General features: G+C 55.5%; 10 protein-coding genes across 10 annotated transcripts; 2 read left to right on the forward strand and 8 right to left on the reverse strand.

Annotated features, from left to right (window-relative positions):
* Positions 1 to 389: 389 nt before the first annotated feature.
* On the reverse strand, positions 390 to 1,130 carry MFIFM68171_04878 (uncharacterized protein; the record flags this gene model as incomplete). Its single annotated transcript, XM_071060298.1, has 3 exons — positions 390 to 777; positions 874 to 963; positions 1,108 to 1,130. The coding sequence occupies 3 exons, from the start codon at positions 1,128 to 1,130 to the stop codon at positions 390 to 392; spliced, it is 501 nt and encodes a 166-aa protein (XP_070916399.1).
* Positions 1,131 to 1,773: 643 nt separating this feature from the next.
* Positions 1,774 to 2,946, reverse strand: MFIFM68171_04879 (uncharacterized protein; the record flags this gene model as incomplete). Its single annotated transcript, XM_071060299.1, has 3 exons — positions 1,774 to 2,675; positions 2,741 to 2,770; positions 2,904 to 2,946. The coding sequence occupies 3 exons, from the start codon at positions 2,944 to 2,946 to the stop codon at positions 1,774 to 1,776; spliced, it is 975 nt and encodes a 324-aa protein (XP_070916400.1).
* A 99-nt stretch (positions 2,947 to 3,045) lies between these two features.
* Positions 3,046 to 3,781, reverse strand: MFIFM68171_04880 (uncharacterized protein; the record flags this gene model as incomplete). Its single annotated transcript, XM_071060300.1, has 3 exons — positions 3,046 to 3,051; positions 3,147 to 3,611; positions 3,680 to 3,781. 3 exons carry the CDS (start codon positions 3,779 to 3,781, stop codon positions 3,046 to 3,048), a joined length of 573 nt encoding a protein of 190 aa, XP_070916401.1.
* Positions 3,782 to 3,827: 46 nt separating this feature from the next.
* MFIFM68171_04881 (uncharacterized protein) lies at positions 3,828 to 4,404 on the reverse strand (the record flags this gene model as incomplete). The annotated part of the gene is made up of 2 exons (XM_071060301.1): positions 3,828 to 4,174; positions 4,248 to 4,404. 2 exons carry the CDS (start codon positions 4,402 to 4,404, stop codon positions 3,828 to 3,830), a joined length of 504 nt encoding a protein of 167 aa, XP_070916402.1.
* Positions 4,405 to 6,201: 1,797 nt separating this feature from the next.
* Positions 6,202 to 7,911, forward strand: MFIFM68171_04882 (Aldehyde dehydrogenase domain-containing protein; the record flags this gene model as incomplete). Its single annotated transcript, XM_071060302.1, has 4 exons — positions 6,202 to 6,243; positions 6,305 to 6,673; positions 6,788 to 7,198; positions 7,273 to 7,911. The coding sequence occupies 4 exons, from the start codon at positions 6,202 to 6,204 to the stop codon at positions 7,909 to 7,911; spliced, it is 1,461 nt and encodes a 486-aa protein (XP_070916403.1).
* A 1,086-nt stretch (positions 7,912 to 8,997) lies between these two features.
* MFIFM68171_04883 (F-box domain-containing protein) lies at positions 8,998 to 10,635 on the reverse strand (the record flags this gene model as incomplete). The annotated part of the gene is made up of 2 exons (XM_071060303.1): positions 8,998 to 9,098; positions 9,297 to 10,635. The coding sequence occupies 2 exons, from the start codon at positions 10,633 to 10,635 to the stop codon at positions 8,998 to 9,000; spliced, it is 1,440 nt and encodes a 479-aa protein (XP_070916404.1).
* Positions 10,636 to 11,552: 917 nt separating this feature from the next.
* Positions 11,553 to 12,290, reverse strand: ade5 (Bifunctional purine biosynthetic protein ADE5,7; the record flags this gene model as incomplete). The annotated part of the gene is made up of 2 exons (XM_071060304.1): positions 11,553 to 11,824; positions 11,882 to 12,290. 2 exons carry the CDS (start codon positions 12,288 to 12,290, stop codon positions 11,553 to 11,555), a joined length of 681 nt encoding a protein of 226 aa, XP_070916405.1.
* A 3,637-nt stretch (positions 12,291 to 15,927) lies between these two features.
* Positions 15,928 to 17,306, forward strand: MFIFM68171_04885 (uncharacterized protein; the record flags this gene model as incomplete). The annotated part of the gene is made up of 3 exons (XM_071060305.1): positions 15,928 to 16,225; positions 16,282 to 16,447; positions 16,505 to 17,306. 3 exons carry the CDS (start codon positions 15,928 to 15,930, stop codon positions 17,304 to 17,306), a joined length of 1,266 nt encoding a protein of 421 aa, XP_070916406.1.
* Positions 17,307 to 17,870: 564 nt separating this feature from the next.
* Positions 17,871 to 19,267, reverse strand: MFIFM68171_04886 (D-mandelate dehydrogenase; the record flags this gene model as incomplete). Its single annotated transcript, XM_071060306.1, has 2 exons — positions 17,871 to 18,733; positions 18,802 to 19,267. The coding sequence occupies 2 exons, from the start codon at positions 19,265 to 19,267 to the stop codon at positions 17,871 to 17,873; spliced, it is 1,329 nt and encodes a 442-aa protein (XP_070916407.1).
* A 762-nt stretch (positions 19,268 to 20,029) lies between these two features.
* Positions 20,030 to 20,546, reverse strand: MFIFM68171_04887 (Integral membrane protein; the record flags this gene model as incomplete). The annotated part of the gene is made up of 2 exons (XM_071060307.1): positions 20,030 to 20,411; positions 20,470 to 20,546. The coding sequence occupies 2 exons, from the start codon at positions 20,544 to 20,546 to the stop codon at positions 20,030 to 20,032; spliced, it is 459 nt and encodes a 152-aa protein (XP_070916408.1).
* Positions 20,547 to 21,132: the final 586 nt, after the last annotated feature.

A 21,132-nucleotide genomic window follows, 5' to 3' on the forward strand; every position in this document is an offset into this window, starting at 1 on the left:
AGAGCGAAAAAGAAAAAAGCGGCAGTTCCGGTGTATGACCTCCCAGCGAAGGAGACGTGGACTGGGTTGGACGTAGCAGTAATTTCAGCGTTGAAGGCATCAAAGGGGCGGCTTGGCTGGAGTTTTTAGCCAGTTGGTTGACAAACGGAAAGGAAACCCATCGGCAACATCTACCGGGAATGAATCTCGAGCGCAATCTACCAGTACCCGTACCAGTAGTGCGTTCCTTTCACCCTTGCACCCCAACAAGCCGTTCCTCCATCGCCATCATTTGCTTCTCCTTTCTCAGCCTGCTTCGCTTTGTTCTCTTTTTCTACATCGCTGACATCAAGAAGCGCGACGGAAATCTTGTCCAAAATCTCGTTTGGGTCCTTCATCAGGTAGAGTTCCTAGAAGTCGAAAGAGCCTATGAAGCAAGGAACGCAATCCTCTCCGTCCCCGACATTGACGAACCTGTGGCCTGGATGCTTGTTCTCAGCGCCACCATAGACTTCAAGGACTTCCTTGTCAAGGTCAATGACATAGGCCCACTCGCACAACACGTCATCGTTGGCAAACTCCAAATCGAGCGACACAGGGATCCTCTTGGACTTCTGTCCGGTATCGCGCTCTGCCACATCCTCGGGTTCGGTTATAGCCGCGCGGGCAATGATACCTAAGATTCTGGACGAGGTGTTGTTGGAGAGGCTGGGGTAGAGCTGGTTGAGACCGTCCATGGGTTTTCGCTCCCAACCGAAACCGAAGTAGTCCAGCTCCCGTCGACTCTTGTCCCAGGCCCTGCACTCAGCCAAGATTGCATCGTACTCCTCCTTGGTAGGCTCGTAAACGTAGCTCATACCCGCTTTGAGCTACTTAATGTTGTGTGCGACGGACAGGAACTTGCATAGCTTAACCCCTTGACTCTCCGGGTAACCATCCCACTGGCCGTACTGGGCGATCACCCATTTACCTTTCCAGGAGATGCTGCAACGTCTTGTTAGCGGGCTTCGTTTACTTGTGCGACACGGGAAGTCGATCAGGGCTAATTAATTGACAACGCACACGCAGGTATGGAACCACAATGCAGCCGGAAGAGAATGAATGCTCCCGAATCAAGAAAATACGTACCAGATGAGATGTTGGGTGGCCATAGTAGCATTGATCGATTGAATCGACTTTGCCTGGATTTGGCTGGTGGTTGTTGTTTGTTGGCAGGTGAGTCGGTTGAAGGAAGGCTGTCGGAGTTCTGGAGGTGAAACACTGAAATCAAGTAAACTCCGGAGGACCCGAATAGTGCGCAATACGCGTTAACCTCTGGCGTGCTTTGTACAGCTCGTCTCTTACACAGTACAAAAAGTACGAATTTCACAAGTTTTACGCGACCAACAGGCCATGGCAGTATCGAGTCCACACTTACGGCATTCCAACAGCCAAATACACTTATGAAATCGCCTGCGCGTTCACTACGACAATTGTTCTGGATTTGCAGTCAACCCAGCTCCCTCCTCTGGCCACACAGTCTCCGATCTCCATCTTCAATCACGTCGTTTCAGCTCCCCGACATTGTCGAGCGATTCTAGCCCACTATGTCAGTCAAACCTGGAGATATTCGCATCGGCGACAGCGACAGCGACAGCGATGTGGTCGTTTCCAAAGCCACCGTGCCTACTACTATCAAGCTGAAGGGCGACAAGGGTCTTGAGGAATAATTAGCAGGCTGTCCACATCTCCACCACATTCATCATCCTGGAACGACCAAGGGCCAATGATATATATCCCCGCCTCAAGCTGCATTCACGGCGTCGGAATCTTCGGCGAAGTGAGCGTGTCCTCATCATCGCCATTGCTCGCCGACCCCTCTCCAGGACAGACGTTGAACCAGGTCACCGCCGAGTTCTCGATGCTGTTCGTAACGTGCAAGTCGGCGCGGCCGTTGCCGTCCAGGTCGGGAAAGTGCTCGCAGCTGCCCTGCGCCGCGCACTGGTACACGGTGCCCTGTGGCTCCCAGGTGAAGGCGCTGCCGCTCGCGGGGACGGGGCCCCGGTTGTACCAGACCGATGCGTCTCCCGAGAACTTGTCCAGCCAGAGGAGGTCGGCCCTGCCGTCGCCGTTGACGTCGACGAAGCGGATGTTGGCGCGGTCCTTGCCCTCCGTCTTCTTGAACTGCGAGACGTACGTCAGGGTGTTGTCGTCGTTGTTGAGGTAGCCCCACGTGCGTCCGTCTTTCTCGATGCAGAGGTAGTCGGCCCTGCCGTCGCCGTCAATGTCGGCGAAGCGGACGGCAAGGTCGTGGATGCCCACTCCATGCCGTTCGGGGCACGGGGCGTTGTTGGGCCCGGGCCCATCCAGCCAGTTGGTGACGCGGACGAAGTTGAGGGGTGAGAGTAAATCGCGGGTCAGCTCGTGTTGATTGATCCAGAGCCCTTCCATGTACCCGGTGTCTGGGTTGACGTAGATGATGTCGCAGATCCCGTCACCGTTCCAGTCCGCCAAGTGGAGATCACGACGGTCGACCGGATAGCCGAGATACTCGGTTGCCGACCAGAATTTGTAGTTGACTCCCCAGTATGGTGATGACGGAGGGAAATGGCCGCCTAGGCTTTCGTAAACGCGCATGGAACCGGTGGAATGGACCCGGACGTAGTCCATGGCGTTGTTTTCGCGGGACATCATTTTACAGTAACGATTTCCGTCAGCTGTCAGGGGAGTGGCCATGTCAATAAAAGCGTGGTAAACGATTTTGTTCAAGGTTAGCATTTACCTTTCAACTTGTGGCACCACCGCCCGTATTCTTCCAGACGTGAACTGTGTAGGTAATGTTGGAATACTCAACCCAGACGTAGTCCAAGCGCGCACGGAGCGTGAAAGCCCACGGTGAATTGTAAACGTTGACAAAGTGGATGAATCACGGCCGACTTCCTTACCCATGCCGAAGTGTGTATGGCCTACGCCATCGGCAATGTTCATTCCTGCGCGCCAGAGAGGCGCCAATGTCCCCTTGGTGCAACCACGGTTGTTCGTGTACGTCCACGTCCTGCCTGTGTTGTCCACCCACAACCAGTCATCTTAACCCTAGCGAGGGAATTAGAAGTTAGTCCTCGCAAGATAGAAAAGGAATAAGGAGAAGAACATCCAGGGGAGGGAATCAGAGAGAGGGGAATGCCTACATCACCGTTTATATCAGCAAATCGAACGCCATCCACATCGCCCATGCCCTTCCCGGTGAAGACGACACCGAGAGCTTGCCAATAATCAGACAGACTCCCTTGTCCTCCATTCCGCCAGCACGAAACGTCACCGTTGTCGGCAATGGTGCACGAGGATTTTCGGGGCTTTGCCGCGATATGCAGATTCGCCATGATACTTTCTCGACTGGCACGAGAGAGTACGGATATGGGTAGCCAGCTTGGTTTTGAGGAGAATGCTGCGCGTGAGCGAGGCGACGGGGGTGTCGATAAGGCTTCCCAGCCGTGACATTGTCCCCAGTTGAAGGAAATGGCCGTGTAGAGACGAGGCTGGGCGAGTCGATGCAGATGCGGATGAACAAGTGAGATGGCATGAAGATCAGTTTGCGACAAGTACTGCAGAATCAAGAGTTGGACATCCTCGTTGCATGAGAGGAGATTCATCGTCTGTTAAAGCAGCAAGAAATCAGTATCACAGCTGTACATGTAGCCTTGTTGTTCTGAGTGGGACCTACCATGGTGGCGGTGATTTTGCTCAGCTTCGAGTCCTGTTCTTGCTTCGAGTGGTAATTAGTATAGGCTGGGGTGTCTTGTGGAAGAGTTGTGGTATAGAACATGCCTTCTCCAGTCGGCGGTTCAGCGCATGTCCCCAGGTGACGACAGCTAGCTTGGCCGTGACGTAGCGGCAGAAGCCGTAGCCCGCGTTGTCGGCGACGGCGGTATCGTCGGGCGCCGGGTAACGAGGAGCTCGAGCTTTTCGGGGTTGGTGGGAATCGAGGGCGGGATGACCTCGAGGTTGTTCTTGCCGGGCTCATGAGCGTCGCTAGCAAACAACACGATGCGTCCACCGTCCGGGCCGAAGCTGTTGAGCAGCCGCAGCACCAAGGCCACATGGGCGAGATGGCAGACTTGCATCGACTTCTCGTAGCCATCGTCCGTCATCTCGAGAGTGCCCAACAAGTTCCAGTAGCATGCGTTGCAGACGATGCCGGCTAGTTGGGGCAGGCTGCCTTGGGAAATCTCAGCCACGATGGCGTCGGTAAACCCGTGTACTGCCTTGAGAGAGGCAGTACACGAGTTTACCGATTACATGGCGCAATGCTTTGGTGTGGACATTGTCGTCGCCATCATTGCGGACCGTCAGCACCAGCGTGAAGATAGGGAAGTGGGTGAGGAGGTACTCCACAGCAAGGATGGCCAGGGAGCTATTCGCGCCAGTAAGGATAATGGTACCGGTCATGGCGCTGCTCAGGGCTGCCATGTCTATTTTGGTAAATTTGAGAGCAACCGATCTATAGCTGTGCTTTTTAACCTCGCTAGCCGCCTGCGACTTTGTCCTCTGTTTTGTACGGTATGCACGGCATGTCCGGGAAACAATTGAGGTCTAGCTGTGCTCTGCGCCCCTTCACGCATGCTTGTTGGCGATTTAGGAAGACGAGGTTGGTGTAATTGGTTCGTTTGATCACCGCTGCCGTCGAAAGATCCCACCTCCGAGTCCCATAGTCCGCTTTGAAGCCCGTCAGAAAAAAAAATTGATGCCAAACATGGGCAAGTCCCAGATCACGGATGACACCTGCTTTATACGTATGATTTATAATCAAGATTGTAAACTGGGGTCGTGCGCAGATGCCGGGGCTACGAAGCTCGGTTTTATTAATTATGACGGGCGGGTGTTCAGGTTTTGTGCTTGTCAAGTTTAGAGTTGTTCCGCCCGACGCGGCCGGGGGTGCAGCCACGTCACCTTCGAGCTCGAAGACGCGTCCGTTTCCGCTGTATTGTTACCGCGTGAAAATTTTGTCGAGACGTCGGAATTGTAAAAGTGGCGTCTCTGGGGATAGTGGTACGTAGGACGATGGTTTGAGTTCGCAGAGTTGCGTTGCCGTCCCCGTCCAGGTGTCAACCGACGACGCCCGGCCGACGCCGTCAGACCAGGGTGCCGATGGGCAGCACAACGGTATCCATTGCGCTTTGCCCATCAAAGTCTATAACTCTATGGTTGCTTGGCCGAGACCCAGCCTGAGGAACGGCAGCGCAGACCACAGGATTCCGACTGGTCCTCGTCCCGGGGATTACAAACATGTATTCGGCCAATTGCGCGGCATCATCCTCTATAAACAAGCATGCTGCATTATAAATTTCCGTCTCATGAGTACAGGAGATCTCCTAGCTCATGGCCGAGACGAAGTTGACACGGCAGGCTTGGGTGTTGCAGACGGGAACCATGCACCCTTTTGTCGTCACCCTGCTTACTTGAGGTAAGCTGATGCTCCATTACCCCGCGCTCGTGTAACTGCGGCCGATGAGGGGATCAACAAAAAGTTACTAAACGCTGGGCCACAGAATGCACCGTCGCGGGGCGCGGGTAGTACGCAACCAGGTACCCCGCGATGCCTCGGCTACAGGGGGTTTTCAATCCATTACACTACCTGAGGCCGAAACCAACACGCCGCTGCAGAGCGAGAGAAACATCTGCCGGCGACCAGTGTCGGCCTCAGCTACGGGCAATGCAATCAAGTTGCTGGCCTGCAAAGTGAGCATTTTAACCGTGAACCTGCCAGAGAAGGGATGGTATGCTCTGCCGTGTCATCCTAGTGCAGATTCCCTACAGTAATGTATGACGCCCACCGATAACTGAGGGGTCAGAAGCCTAGAAACCGCATCTCGGCAAACCCCTGGAACTGCCATGCCTTTTGCGGCACGAGGTTGCAGCACAACCGCGCCATGCGCTCGGATTCTCCAAATCGTGTACGACACGACCACAACAGGGCCTATACCTCCTTAGACCAGTTAGCCGACGCCTTCTTGTCTTGCACCATGCATGCCCCGCTCTGCCGACGTTGCTATGTTGGAGACGGGGACAGGGATCCCATTATTCAGCAGGATACATTAAGATAAAGGACCCTTCGAGCGTCGGGTAGATATGTATCTCCACGTCTCGTCTTTTGCCTTTACTCAATAGTGTATAGTTCTGCACCAGCTCACCCATCCTTCCACGAAACCCCACCCAGCCGTCAAAGCCTCTGGTTCCCTTCTAACCATGGGTACTACGGTTGAGAACTATAAGATCGAGAACTTCCAGGTACGACCGAGATGCTCTCGTGCTATATATGGCGCTCAGCCCTCTTGGCTGACGTATATAGACCTTTTACAATGTAATCAACAATGAGCTTACGGCCACGGCTGAAACACGCCATGCCACCAACCCCAGCACTAACGAACCGTTGCCCGCCGTGCCTGTCTCATCGCAGGAGGATGTTGACCGCGCCGTAGCTGCCGCCCAGGCCGCGTTCCCGGCGTGGAGCAATCTCTCCCAGGACGAAAGAGCCGAATATATCGCCAGGTTCGCCGACGCTTTGGAAACAAACAAAGAGGGTTTTGCCAAACTGCTCGGTGAGGAGGCAGGCAAACCGCCGCAGGCCGCAGGCATTGAGCTATACCTTGCCAGTTTTTACAGCCGTGGCGCCCTCCAGCACCGGCTAACCGAAGAAATAATAGAGGAAACGGATGAGGTATCGTGACTTGTTTGCCTCCACCACTTCCCCTAACCCTCCAATGTCTTGCGCTACACCTTCTCCCTGATTTGCTGAATGGTTAGCTAATACGATGCGCCTTCTCGCATTTAGCGAACCATCACTACCCGCTTCGTGCCCTTAGGAGTAGGAGTAGGCATCATCCCGTGGAACTTCCCCATCTTGCTCGGCATCATCAAGCTCTCGTCGGCACTGCTTGCGGGCAACACTTTCATCTGGAAGCCGTCTCCGTATTCGCCTAACACCGCCCTCAAGGTTGGCGAACTAGCGGCCAGGATTTTCCCCAAGGGCGTGGTCAATGTCTTGAGCGGCGACGAGTCGCTGGGCCCCTTGCTCACAGCCCATCCCGGCGTTGCCAAGGTCAGCTTCACCGGATCCGTAGCAACTGGTAAGAAGGTGATGCAGGCATGTGCTGCCACCCTCAAGCGTGTCACTCTCGAGTTGGGCGGTAACGATGCAGCCATCATCTATCCGGATGTCGACATTGCAGCTGTGGTGCCCAAGGTATGTATACCTAGACTCAGACGCCTTTGCATCCTGCCTTCAGTGGTCTGGTCATCATGCTAACAGTGATACAGATCGCCAGATTGGCGTTTGTGCACACCGGCCAAGTTTGTATGGCAGCCAAGCGCATCTATGTGCACGAGGACATCTACGACGCCTTCCTGGCCGCCCTGAGCAAGTTTGTGCAAGCGGCACTCAAGGCTGGGTCCCACACGGACCCGACAGCCGTTCTGGGCCCGGTCCAGAACCGCATGCAGTTCGGCAAGTTGCAAGACATGTACTCGCAGATCAACAAGCAGGGATGGAAGGCCGTCCCAGCCCCCGACCCGTCCACGCCGACCAAGGGCCCCGAGGGCGGCTTCTTCCTGCCGCCCACGCTCATCGACAACCCGCCCGAGAACTCGCGCATCGTGACCGAGGAGCAGTTTGGCCCCATCGTGCCGCTCCTCAAGTGGTCCGACGAGGATGACGTGGTGAGGCGTGCCAACTCGACCCTGATGGGCCTCGGCGGCTCCGTCTGGAGTTCCGATCTGGCGAAAGCGGAGCGCACCGCTCGTCGGCTCGAGGCAGGCTCCGTCTGGGTGAACAGCCACTTTGAGCTTAGCCCAAAGGCCGCGTTCGGCGGCCACAAGCACAGCGGTATCGGCGTCGAGTCTGGTTTGGACGGCCTGAAAGGATGGTGCAATACCCAGGTGGTTTGGGTTTGCAAGTGATGCGCATGCCGGCACCAGTTGTTTGGTTACAGTAGAGAAGCCAGTACCTGTTCCGTATCAGCGTCTGATAAAAGCACCTACTTGTACAGCTTGCCCTAGGCGACAATGTAAACGTCATGTTGCTCATACCCTCGTTTTCTCCGTATCAACGATATGGCCCTGGAGAAAGGGGCTTACGGGGTATTCTCACAATGCCGAAGATTTCGACAATACATGTCCAGCGCTAGCAATAGTTGTCACAGTATTCAACCGAGTGGCATCAGTCCCGCATCACACCCTCAGTGACAACGTGGGGGCCCCCGATCAGGTTTCATTGAAAGGACCGGTCCCAATTCTGTGCAAGTAATCTGTAGTCTATGTCATGAAATAGCACCACAGCGCCTGGCAGAAATCACATGTCCTCCGGCTTAATTTCTAGCAGAGGTTATATGTACCTAACACAACAACCAGCTCGATAGGGTATTCAAGTTTGAGCGGAGCAGTGCACAGCTGCCGTTCACCTAGATGTGCTAATTAGGACCACAAACTGCTGTTGGATATGATGCAGGACTGTCATAATCATATTAAGTTTCTCAAAGCAGAACCTGAGACACAGCGGTGATCTTGATCATAAACACAGGAAACAGATGCTTGTATGGTTGCGCTTCTCTGCATGGGATGACGATTCGTCACCGAGCTGTTTGCCTTGGTCTTTGAAGGCATTGCCGGACACCAAACTCCATGGAAATGTCTATTGGGTTGTCACCACTAATTAGATGCAGGCACCTTGCCAAAACCGAGCATATAATTTATGTGTTCCGAGCATACTGGGGATAATTAGGAGATGAGTTTCGAGGAAGACGTAGAAAAGCAACGAGTGCGGCGTACCACTCGTTCAGAGTGGATTCTCGAACAGGTAAAAGCGGGTGTAATTAACGACATCAGATAAAAATCCACAATCCAGCATAGATAGGCCAGTCTCATCCAAGTCTGCAATTATGTGCCGTGTAGTACCGACCTCGTACGCCATCCACGGTGATTCGCTCTCACATCACCGGAATTTCCAGAACCGAGTATCTACGGTCAGGGGGAGTCGATTGCTACTTGTTATTCTTCGTCATTGCCATCATCGTCTTCGTCGTCATTCTCCTCTTCGGCTTCGTCCTCATCTTCATCCTCTTCCTCGTCCTCTTCACCCGAATTGTCCACTGTAAATGCTGTTAATTACTGATACGAAAACCGCAAGATAGAAACGCATAAGAGAGGCAAATGTAAACAAAAAAAAAAAAAAAAAAAAAGGCAAGAAAGAGCTGAGGGTCGGAGAAGGAGACACAGTTGTGGAGGAGCAAGCAACTGGTAAACAACCGCGTTGGGCATGAGCAAATCTCTACGGAGTCAATACGTACCGGACATGGGGTCTTGATGCGGCCATTCCGCCGTCATTCGCGCAAGGGTCTCCTCGATGGCTTTCTCCAGCGTCAGGGAGTGGGTAGAACAGGTCCATGTGTGATCCTCATTGCCGGTTTCGGGATTCTTGAAGGACACTCTGCCCACAAAGTTGGTGCTCGTGCAATGCTTCAGAAGGCTGAACACGAGCTCACGGAGGCCCACGCCAGGCACTTTGGCCAGCTTAGACAGGAATACCTTCCAAGGATTGATCTTCATGCCGGGGTCGTTGGAGTCGCGCAGGATCATCCTCCTGAGATGGACCGAGCGCAGCGTCGGGGCGAACTTGGTGATAAGCCTCAGCAGTGCCTGCGGCCAGATATTGGCGCTTCCCAGGTCGAGCCGCTCGAGACGGTGAAGCTGGACTGGCCCACTATCGAGGGGGTCGGCTGTGGCCTCGGTTTCTCGCAGACCTAGCCACGTCAAGAGATGGTTCGCGGCATCATCCTGGTCGTATCGCAGACGGTCGGAGAAATTCAGACGCAGCCAGACCAGGTTCGGAGTGAGGGATAGGAACTTTTGGATCATGAAGAATTGCTTGGGTGGCCAGAGTGAGAGATGAAGCGATTGAAGCTCCGAGAGAAGCGGCACCATCAAGGCCTCGATGCGCGGCGGGATGAAGAAGGCGTAGTCCTGGAGTCCCCACCTCCAATTCTTCAGGAGAATCTCGATGCTCTTTGGGCGCGATTGTGAAACAGCCAGGGCAGCCGTCACGGTGGAAAAGAGTTGGGTGGCATAATCGTCCGGGTCAGCGAATGGCTGGCTTGTGACGACCGAGAGGGTTGTCTTGGTGAGAGTGACGGCGCCATAGCTTCTCCACGGGATCCCATAGCCGTCACGGTTCCGGCTGGGCGAGTTGAAGTCCCTGATGTCGACCGTCTCGAGGCTGGTCAGGTTGCCGAATGCCTCCGCAAGCATGTCTCGGACAATGCCCGTAGCCAGCAGGCTGAAGTGGTCCGCTTGGGCGAGGCGGGCGCGCCGCCTTTGTTCCTCATCCATAGTCACATTGAAGGTACCGTGCAGGCGGTCGGTACAGATAATTACATGTTTGAGGGAGGCGGACAGAGTCGGGTGTTTGGAGATGTCGATCAGTGCCTGCAGGCTCTCGGACGAAACCATGAACTGCTTCTTGCGGAAAAACTCGTGTGAAAAGAAGTTGAACAAGTTCCTCTCCAGAGCCTTGCATGTTAGGCGGACGTTTCCGAGTTCGATTGTCGAGATGAAGTAGGTGATGCGGATCAGCACTTCGAGGGGTACTTGGACCAGCCTGGAGTCGAGCTGGGGGTTGATACCGGCCATTGCTGTGCTGATGACTTCGTGCTTTGATATAGAGTAAGGGAATCAAAGCTAAGGTATTGAAGTTGACAGTAAAAACCGGGCGCAGAGCAAACTTTGAAGGTTTTGGCGGTTTAAAAGTTGCAAACAATTGCGAGTTTGGCAGCTGCTGCCTGCCTGCCTGCCTGCCTGCCAAAACCCACTTTCCTTCGCGTTAGGCAGGCACGCCTTAGTGTTGTACTACCGCGGAGGTTGCCGCAGATTCATGCCAACCGCAAACTCTGCCTATTATCGTCAACCTTTGGTTTGCTGATCTGTTAATTCTCGCTCGTTAATTTTCTTTTCAATTAATCTTTTCGATCTCACTCTCTTCACTGTACCTCTCCACTTTCCCCTAGCTCACTTGCCTGATCAAAGCGCTGGAGCGACCGATCTAATTAAGTGCAGCCGAGAACATTCATGACCGTACCTGTATGTACGGGTTGTGTAATTATATCTGGTGGGCTAAGGCACGCCTACTCTAATTCATGCCCGTAGCTCCTCGATGGGAGTTTTACTTCGATCAACTGCAGCCGCTACCGGTTACCTCAGGCCGTGCCATTGCAAGGCCTAATTATCGGTCTTCGGTGGTTCGAGTCCAGGCAGTGTGCGCGGTTACCAAGTATCCACGCTACTTGCAGCTTACAAACTTTTGGGATACCGCATTGACCTCGGAATCATCAGACAGATTATCACTGCTAGCCAACCAGAACGGCAACATCGCCCAAGGGATAGCCAAACTATCCGAGTCCCTAGGCTGACCATTTGGCCGTTTATTTTGAGGCCCTGCTTCGCTGGAGCACTCGTGTGTCGTTCTATTCCCATAAGGTATTCCAATTCCGACACAGAGATACGGGTGATACTTTGCAGTATCTAGCGGCCATAAACAGCGCAGAAGCAGGCTATTGCACCTTACTCTTCCGAGCAAGGATCTCCTTTGCAACCTTTGCAGTTGCTTCCACAATCAACTCATGCTCGTGAGCGTGTATCCTCTCCTCAAGTTGGTGCAGATCCTCTCCCTCGCGGCACTCAATCTCTCTGGTCAAGATCGGTTCTCCCCGATCCACCTTGTCAATGACATAATGAACCATGATGCCAGTCATGTTGTTCTCGAGTTTGCCTGCCTTGAAATCCTCAAACGCCCGCTCGATTGCATTGGCTCCGTCGTATTTCCCTGTGAGATTCGTGAGTCTCGGTGCGGACCGGATGCTAAGAGGAAAACCTTCCGTACCTGGTAGGGCTGGATGCAGGTTGATGATCTTGATTCCCGCAGCATCCAGCGGGTCGAGAAATTGCTTGCCAAAGACATACATCCAGCCAGCCAGAACCACCAGGTCTGGCTTACAGTCGCCTTTCACCACCTTTTCTGCCAATGCCGCGTCATATCTGTCTCTCGCCTCTTGCACCTTGTGCAGGTCTTTCTCTCCCTTCGCCTGGAAACCGTTCGAGATCAGGTTGAAGTACTCCCATGGAATGCCGGCATTTTCCGCCCGTGTGGTTGCGTAAGCCTTTCCCCGGTTCACAACAAGACGGACAATCTTGGAATTTGGAATTCGGCCGGTGCTGACGGCGTCGATGAGGGCCTGGAAATTTGAGCCGTTGCCGCTGGCCATGACCAGGATGCGACAAGGGTCCGCCATGGTGTATACAAGCGCGGGGTAAAACGAACTTGTGGCGGGAAACGGGCGGTCGGGATTAGGGTCACTTCTTCGCAGGCTCTGCAGGGCCGATCGAATTCCTAACCGAGACTTGGACACCCGAGATGAACTGGTTTTGAATGAGCGGTGCGCACACTTCAGAAAGCGCGATGCCGGTTTCGGCTCCGTCATGATGCGCCAATTTGCTTTGGAGCACAAACCAAATCTTTTCTGGCGGATAAGCGGGGCCACGGCCCGCGGCCAATGATAGCGATTCTACCCGCCGACGTAACTGTCTGACAGTTGGCACCCCTGGACTCGGATAAACCATCAACGTAGGTACCTTAGACATCGAGGTCGACACCGCACTTGTGCAATGCCGACGGGTATTGTCGTGTTAAAGTGTCGGCAGTTGAGAGTCACTCAGAGAATTGGTCAAAGAAATGATACCGCCAAAAGATACCACGGCGGACCGGGAAAGTTACAGAGAATCAACCTCATCAAACGCTTTCCAACATCACGCGGATTTGCAATCTGAATTGAATGCTGCGAAAGCTCAAGACAAATGTATTCTTAGTCTCCTCTTCGATCTGCTGTTGATTGTTAACTGCAGTATTCCCCTATCATCATGCCCAGCACACCGGATCCACCGGTCCACAAAACTCCTTCCTGGTCCTTGAACGCCAGCAGCGCAAAAGTTAGAGGGAACGGATGCAGCGGCCCATCGTTGCGTCAAGTTTCTCAATCCCAGAATTCCGTAACCAGCCCGGATCATCACCTAAGTATATCGGCCGCTGGCTTGTCAGTGATGCTCACGTTGTCATCCACTTTGCCCGCATTCTCCTCGGCCTGAACTACGCCCTCGCCAAGCAAGTACCAGACACTGGCTGAAATGAAGACATCATCTCGGACAACCCGAGCGAACCTCGGGAGGATGTCGGTTGCGGAGTTACCACCACACAGGATACTCCTAACCTATGCACGCCGGAAATTCCATTAGACACCATATGAGCATTGGGGATGCCCACGGAGATTGGACCCCGGCAATCTCCCACAATATATGTTCACTTGATAATAGTTGGGAATTAAAACTACGCAGTAAAACGCGTTGGTCGGACTATTCGCACGGCGGGTACCAGAGACGGCGCAATTTCCCATGTTAACCCCGGACAGGGTGTCGAACACCGGCTTCTCGACATATGGGAGGGACAACCAACCCTCCGAATTGAGGGTGTTATTCGAGAAGATCTTGGCATTTCCCCAAGTTTGGCCTACAAGACCCAGCAGCATTCGGTATTTTGGGTATTCCGAGCTTTATTTTCCTCATTTGTGCCGTACTGACCAGGAGGGTTGTCAGGGCCTGGGCCACTGGGCGACTCGGGAATGTCGTTACGCCGAAGCCCCAATACCACGTTGACTCCTGTTAGCTATCAAGTTTGACTCTGCATCACTGCGGAAGAGGCGCGCTCATCGTGCTAAACGAACTTGCCTCGGCCAGGGCTGCATGTCACTGATGGGCCGATTTAGCTGCCGGTGAGGGGCTCGTGGTGTCGGCGGTAGGTTGTGCGTAAACGTCTTTCGGGTGGCTGCAAAGGAGTAGCCAATCGTCTGCTCTGGGAGCTTAAGCAGTGTTGGGGCCTGAGCATATGTAGGCGGGGAGGCTTGGCCCTCAGGGAAACGTCGCAAACGGTAGGAGGCGCGAATGGGGTTCGTCTGAGAGGGGCGGTGTTGGTGGCCGTCGGGAACGAACACGGCCGTAAGAAATCCGGAATAAGAGTACAGTCTTCACAATGGTAGTAAAGGTAGACATTGATGAGGTATTTGAGCTAGTTTTTGCGGTTTTGGGCTGCGGCTCAAGTGTACCTTAGCTTTTGTAGAGGGGAGGCGTTGGATAGAGAGCACTACCCCATTCTTCCTTTCAATATCATTTTTCTTTTCTTTTCCTTCCTGGGTGGTTGGAGGATAAGTCGCCATCCCGTGGCGACGTGGCGTATGAAGGGAGGTTCGCAACGGAAATGGCAAAGGCTCTGGTTATTCTCAAGCTGTGAGTCTGTCATATTTAGGTATATAACCTACCTTATCGAAGGTACCTGACCTAGCCACTGCCTTGAGCTTCTGTTAGTGTAATCGTAACCTGAAGGCTATAGTTATATGTATTCAAAAAATTAGTTCGCAGCACGTGATAGCTGGAGTGTAACCGCTGAGGCAGGGGCCCCTTGGGGCAATGTCATCCTTCGCAGACAGATGCAGTAGAGAGGCTGATCAAACACGTTAATTAATAGGGTTACAGACTAATATTTTTGTAACATGAATTGATTGCCTCGCCTCTTTCGCCCCATTACCGTATGCAGGTACGGCCTTACACAACAGCCAGCCGTGCAGAAACGAGATGCTGTGTTTAGTCGAGTTCATCTTGTCGATACGACGTTAAGCGTGAATAACTCACGTGGATTTCCGGAAGTGGTGCATGCCGAAGCATTCATGATTGGCTGCTGCCGGGCGGTGTTTCAGATGGCTTGCGGCCTACTTCCCCATGCTGGGGGTCGGGGATGGGAAACCTTCATCCAAACGAAGGGTACGGCTCTCCTCCGTTGCCCTGTGAAATGCGGCTCCAAGCCATCGTCCGGAATGGGCCTGGGCGCAGCTTCGAAGAGAAAGGGAAAAAAGCCACCACTTGGCGGCTATCGTGACCCACTTAAGCCTTGTCAATCGCGGAGATTGGGGACTGCTCCCCTGTCGAGACCCCGGGAGTTAGGCAGTCACTTCGGTGCTCGTGCCGGGCGCTATCCCGTCCAGCCCTGGATCCCCGGATGAACATCGTCCCTTGACGAGGGGGTGATTATCAAGACCCCGCCGGAGCTGAGTTTGTGCGACGCTCACTGGTTGTCTCACGAATGGCTGCAGGACTTGTCGCCAGTGGATTGGCCAACGGGGCGGCATCCACTTCTATTTTTTGCTGGGTGAGGGGGAGCCCGGGTGGTGCCCAGAACGAAGTCCCATGCATCCGAAATGGCTCAGGGCTGCCAGGATCCCGATCGCTGCGCGACACGCGGGACGTCGCGCAGCAATGTCTTGCTCTTGTCTTACTGCGCGCTTCCTGCTGAGGTTGCTGTCCACCCACTGGAGACGCAAAACCCCGTTAGTCGGTCCATCACCGGCCCCAGCCCGGTCCCAGTAGGTTCCAATGAAAAGCTCACGGCTAGCACGACCTCTTGAACCCCGCTTGGGCTGCTTTTTTTTTGTCGGGAATCGATGAGGACGGCCCTGGGGAAAAACCGCGCATCTCATTTGTTGCTCCCTCGCGGGCTTGCTCAGCCCACGGCGCCATGCCGAATCCTGGTTCTGGTGGGGATATCCACACCCCCGTCAGCTTCAGGGCTTGCCTAGCCACGATGGTGCATGGGCTGGGCGGTCGACGTGCACCCCCCAGTCGATTTCCCTCATTTTCTCGTGTCGAGAAAGCTTTTCGTCTTTTCAACTTATGCACCGTTTTGGCGACAATACTCAATCGCCCACTGGGAACCAAAACCACCGGGATCGTTTGGCCGCCACCAACAGCGCCGACCAACTGAGCCCACCCCCGGATCGTCAAACTAACATCAGAGGGAAAAAGCGACCCGCGCGCAAGCCAACAAGCGTCATGCGGCTTTCGTACGCCCTACTGGCGGCGGCAGGCCAGCTGGCCGGTGCGGTAGATTGGATGGGACAGGAACTCGAGGGGCGCGGAGGACACTTAATACACGCGAGGCAAACCCGGGCGTCTGAGCCTGACGGCGCAAACGGATGGACACCGAAACCTACCGAAGCCCCGTTCGTGGGGGACGGGTTGGACGCTTTGGAGCTCGCCAGGAGAGGGGAGGAATGGATCAGGCGGAAACGGCAGACGGAAAACACGTGGCTAAATGAACGTACTTGCGGATGGCGTGCCGGAATATCGTGTAAGTGTGGTTGGTGCCGTGCTTGTATATATGTTGCTGACCACGACACCCGATAGCGTCGGCTTTCGTCTGCCCATCATCAGCCACCTGCGCGACAAACCGGGATAATGTTGTTGCTTGCAATGAAGAGGGCTCGTCAACCAACTTCTTCACCATGTGCTTCGACTATCAAGCCTCCGTGGCTGGGGCGTGCGAGAGCATGGGGCCGAAGACGGGTTGTTGGTGAGTCGTCCAGCCGGAGCCTGTGTATGTGATGCCGAAGCTAACCCACCTTGCCAGCATGACTTCGTCCATTGGCGCTTGTGTGACGTATCTTTGGCCTGGCACGGCGCCGCGGTCCATGTTCCGGTGCCACACCGAGCAATCAATTGTCACCATGCTGAGCGAGCCTCAGTTTGTGATCGACGACCGGACAAGGACCACATCCACCACATCTTCTTCATCTTCGTCTACCGCGTCGGAATCCGTCACATCACCCATTGCGCCTGGGCAGACAACCGATGGCGCCCCGCCGCCCACCGCTGGCGAAAGCAGCTCCAGCAACATAGGCGCCATCGTCGGCGGGGTCGTCGGCGGGGTGGCTGGTATTGCCCTGATCGCGGGGCTCATCTTCTTCTTCCTCATCCGCGAACGCAACAAGAATGCGAACGGCGCCAGCCCGCAGGCCTACAGCGCTGTAGCGCCTGGCGACACCTCTTACCCAGGTGCCGGGGGCATGGGACAGCCGACTGGCTACCCACCGACAGCGTCGCCTTCTGTGTCTCAACCCGGCTACTTCACGCCCTCCAGTATGGCGGCCACGCTCCAGCCAGACGGACTCAACGGCCCCCCGCCCCCGGTCCCGGGCATGTACGATCCGCGACAGTCGTATTACGAGCCGCACAAGGTGGGAGAGTACCAGCAGCAGCACGGTATGCCACATCCCACCGGATATGCTGCTTACCCTGGTGCGACCCCGCCTCAAGGAGCGCCATATCCCGCACCCCACCAGCCCGTATCGGAGCTGGACAACACGAATATCGCGGCAGGCCAGCACGGCAACCCCGTCGAGATGGCAGTCAATTCGCCGGTACAAAGATGAGTGTCGACATCCAATGTTTGAGCATAGTCCATCAGAAAGGTGGATTGTGGGACTAGATGAGACAGGGCTGCAGTGCTACGGCATGAGCCATAATGTTTTTATCTTTTTTTCTTTGTTATCTTTTTCTTTTATTTACCCTGATCTTCATCTGTTACGCTTTCTTGTTAGCGAGATATTTTTCGTGTATATCCATTTCGAGTTCAGGGTTAGGCAGCGAGCCACGGGTCTTAGCATTGCATTGGTTAGTTGGGCCTAGGAACGGTAATCCTAAGAGTTTATTGCCTTGGATCCAAACTTTTGACGAGTTCCTCCGAGGCTGCTCAATATTGGTAGTAAAAATTATACACTCGGCGAGAGCTGCGACTGGTATTTTTCTTGTTCCATGTATGCTTGATCAAACGCTTTACGATTGTCCCGTGTCGACAATTTCCGCTCCCCTGACATATGCAACACGTCTCACTATGCACCACACACCCGTTTGGCAATCCTGTCTGTCTCACCCCCAACACGGGAGAACATCCCGCGCCCCTCAATCCCTCAAAAACCCAAAATCCTCCACCCCCCTCACGCCGAAGGCCCCGGCCGGCGCAAGAACTGCAAATTCACTGGCGTAACCGCCTCTTGCCCCCGTAAAACCGCCAAGATATTCCTCATGCTCAGCTCCTCAAACCCAATGTGCGTCTCGACGGTGCCGCCCGCATTATGGCACGTCAGCATGACCCTCCCGGGGTGCATCGCCGTCGCCGTCCCGGCTCCGGTCCCGGTCCCGGCCCCCACCCCGGCCCCAGCCGCGGCGTCCAGGTCCAGCCCGGCCATCCGCGCCAACCGGGGGTGAACAGCCGGCTCGGCGGCGTGCACGTCGAGGGCGGCGGCGCCCACGACCCCGGTGTCGAGCGCGTCGGCCAGCGCCTCCTCGTCGACGAGCGACCCGCGCGCGACGTTGACGAGGCGCGTGCCCGGCCGGAACGCGCGCAGCGCCTCGGCCGTGATGAGCGGCCTGCCGTCGGCCGGGGCGGGCGCGCAGAGCACGACGCAGTCCGACGCGGCGGCGAGCGCGACGAGCGTGGGGTGGAAGGCGGCGCGCAGCTCCGCCTCGACGGCGGCCGGCTTGCGCACCACGTCGTGGTACGCGATCCGCATCCCGAACGCCGGGTGGCCTAGCTTGGCGGCGATCTGCTGGCCGATGTTGCCGAAGCCGACCAGGCCGAGGACGTGGCCGCGCGGGTTGTGGCTTACGGCGGTGGCGTTGGCGTGGCAGGTCTGGAAGGCTTTTCGGGCGGCCGAGGCGGACGAGGAGGGAGTGAGGTATGGGAGCGTCGCGGCGCCCATGCACCAGGGGAGGTGCCGGAAGGTGGAGATGATCATGGTGACGGCAAAGTCGGCGACAGCTTCGGCCGCGGCGAGGCCCGAGTTGCAGTAGATGATTCCTTGATTCTGTCAGTCCCCGTGGGCTTCTCGCTTCAGTTGCGAGCAGGGGAGGAGAGGACTGGCTCACCCTTCTCGCCCAACAGCTTGGTATCGGCCCAGTCGAACCCAGCGCCCGCGCTGGCAAACACTTTCACCGAGTCTGGCAGTAGGTCGATAAGCTCAGCGTCCCACCGGCCCATCTCGCCGCCCGTGCCCCAGAAGGGCCGGAAGATGGCGCTGAAGTCCCCCCAGCGCCGCTCTTTCAGGGCGCGTACAAACTCGGTGCGCTCGCGCTCGGCGGTGCTCGGGCGTATCACCTCGAAGGCCTCGCTGAATTCGGCATATGTCCGCGGATTGTACTTGATCGGGTCGCCGATGTGGAGGACGATGGGCCGTTTCAGCACCGCCGCGCTGGGCGATGTCTGCAAAGGGATCGTCAACGTCGTCGCATTAGGGGTTAGGCTGGGGATAGGCGGCGCGGGTGACGTCGAGCGCGGAGTTGACGCCGGCACCGGGGTGCTCGCCGGCATGGGGGTGTTGGTCGGCTCGGCCATGGCACCGTACTGGAGGAACCAGGGCCGCGAATGTAGCCGGGAGCTTGGGTCGTCGGGACGGGAGGGAGGCTCTTAGTAGCAACGCCACGGCGCACGAAGCGTCTGGCGCAGTTTGCGGCCGGGCGGAAACGTCGATGCGACACCGGCGCGGGTGATGGCGGCAATGCAAGAACCCCCGCTAGCTCTGTCGTGATGGGCTGTCCCGAGTGGTCGGTGCGATGGTCACAACGTGGATAGACTACCCACGGTGCCCGATAGCGGCCGGTCTGGCTCTGCGGTCTCTCAGCCATCGTGATCACCCAGCGAGAAAAAAGAGCGGTCACGGAAGGAAAGCCTGGTTAGGTACCAGGTCGTCACACAGAATGCGGGAAAACGCCCGATGATCATGGACCCCACGTGGGGACTCGTCGGGCGGGGTCACTTGAGCTTCGGTGGGCGGCTGTGGGCACTGTGCGAGCCGAGCCGACCTCCCACAGCTTTAAGGTAGCTCTTCTCGGATGGTGGGTGTGGGGACAACTGAACTGACCCCCAACGACCCCATCAGGGCCATCACCCAACCCATCACCCAACCCATTTCACAGCCGATGAGCAAGAAGAACCGGGAAGCCAGTTGCCCAAGGTATTCCGGAGTTGAGTCGCTAACTAGCAACTTGCTTGTCTCAGATGAGAATATCCAACAGCCACTAATAGTCAAGTTTAGACCCAGGGAGCAGTAGTGCGTGTTTAGGTGCTCTTACTGTAGCACCGACCTCAAGTACCCCTCTACAAACCCTTCCGCTCCCTCGCTGCGTCACCACTACGCGCCACCTGCCTGCTCTCCTCTTCCCTCAGTACCTTCGCACACCATAGCGAGCCCATCATAAAAAATACGTTCCCGCAAAAATCCAGCCACATCATGCTGTTGATCATGCCGCCGCCCGGCCCGATTCCGCTGCACCAATAGTTCCACCCGATGTAAGGGATCATGGCGAGACCAAAGGCTGTGAAGCTGAAGGGCGTCATATCTGACGTGCCGAGTAGCAAGCCGCACGTCATTGCCTGCGCGCCAAAGCAGCGGAACAAGACGTCGGTTGTTTCGTTGGCGAGGGCGATGTACTTTGGCGTGAAGCCGAGCGAGATGACCGAGGCTGGGTGGAAGAGGCACCTACCATTTTACCCCGTTAGAACTTGAGGTGTCAAGGATGGTTCAAGGCAATGCTTACCATGCGCCCAGGCCGGAGTAGACCGTTGCCATGGCCGTTTGCAGGCGGCGGACCGTCTGGAGTCTCGTGGTCGTCATTGTGAGTTGGTCAGGTATATTTTCGATGCTGTGTGGAATGAACACGGCGAGAGCACAGCATGGACTCTGCAAGCCTTTTTGTACCTGGATGATGAAGAACTCTTGGTACTCGGTTCTCGTATCCGGGGGGTTGCACAGCGGCCTAGCCGACGAACAACTTCAATTTATGCACGCACTCAGCCTTTCCTTCTTTCATGGTCATCCAACCACTAGCTCCCTATCGTGTTTCACAGCATGATGCCGGCAAAACATATTTATCAAAGCAGAGCACTTCTCATGCGACAGCGATACCGAAAAACATTCGCAACAACTAACACCGCGGGCTTGTCGAGTATGCTCCTCGCCTATCGCTTGCCGAATGATGCATAAGCTAGGGTGCCTTGATTAGCAGACGAGCCCTACCTAGCCGGAGATTTCCGTTGCATCTTGCATCTTAATCAGCACAGCCGACCCTCCCCCTTACACCACTTCTAAAGAGTGGCATTCTTGTGGCAAGCCACCGTCGGAAGGGGGAGATCCGAGTCACAGCACCGAATGACTAATAGTCTCCAAGGATGTAGAGGTGCTCGGTGTGAAGAGGCACAAC

Source organism: Madurella fahalii (assembly GCF_045866475.1).
Source record: "Madurella fahalii IFM 68171 DNA, scaffold_2, whole genome shotgun sequence".
NCBI lineage: Eukaryota > Fungi > Ascomycota > Sordariomycetes > Sordariales > Madurella > Madurella fahalii.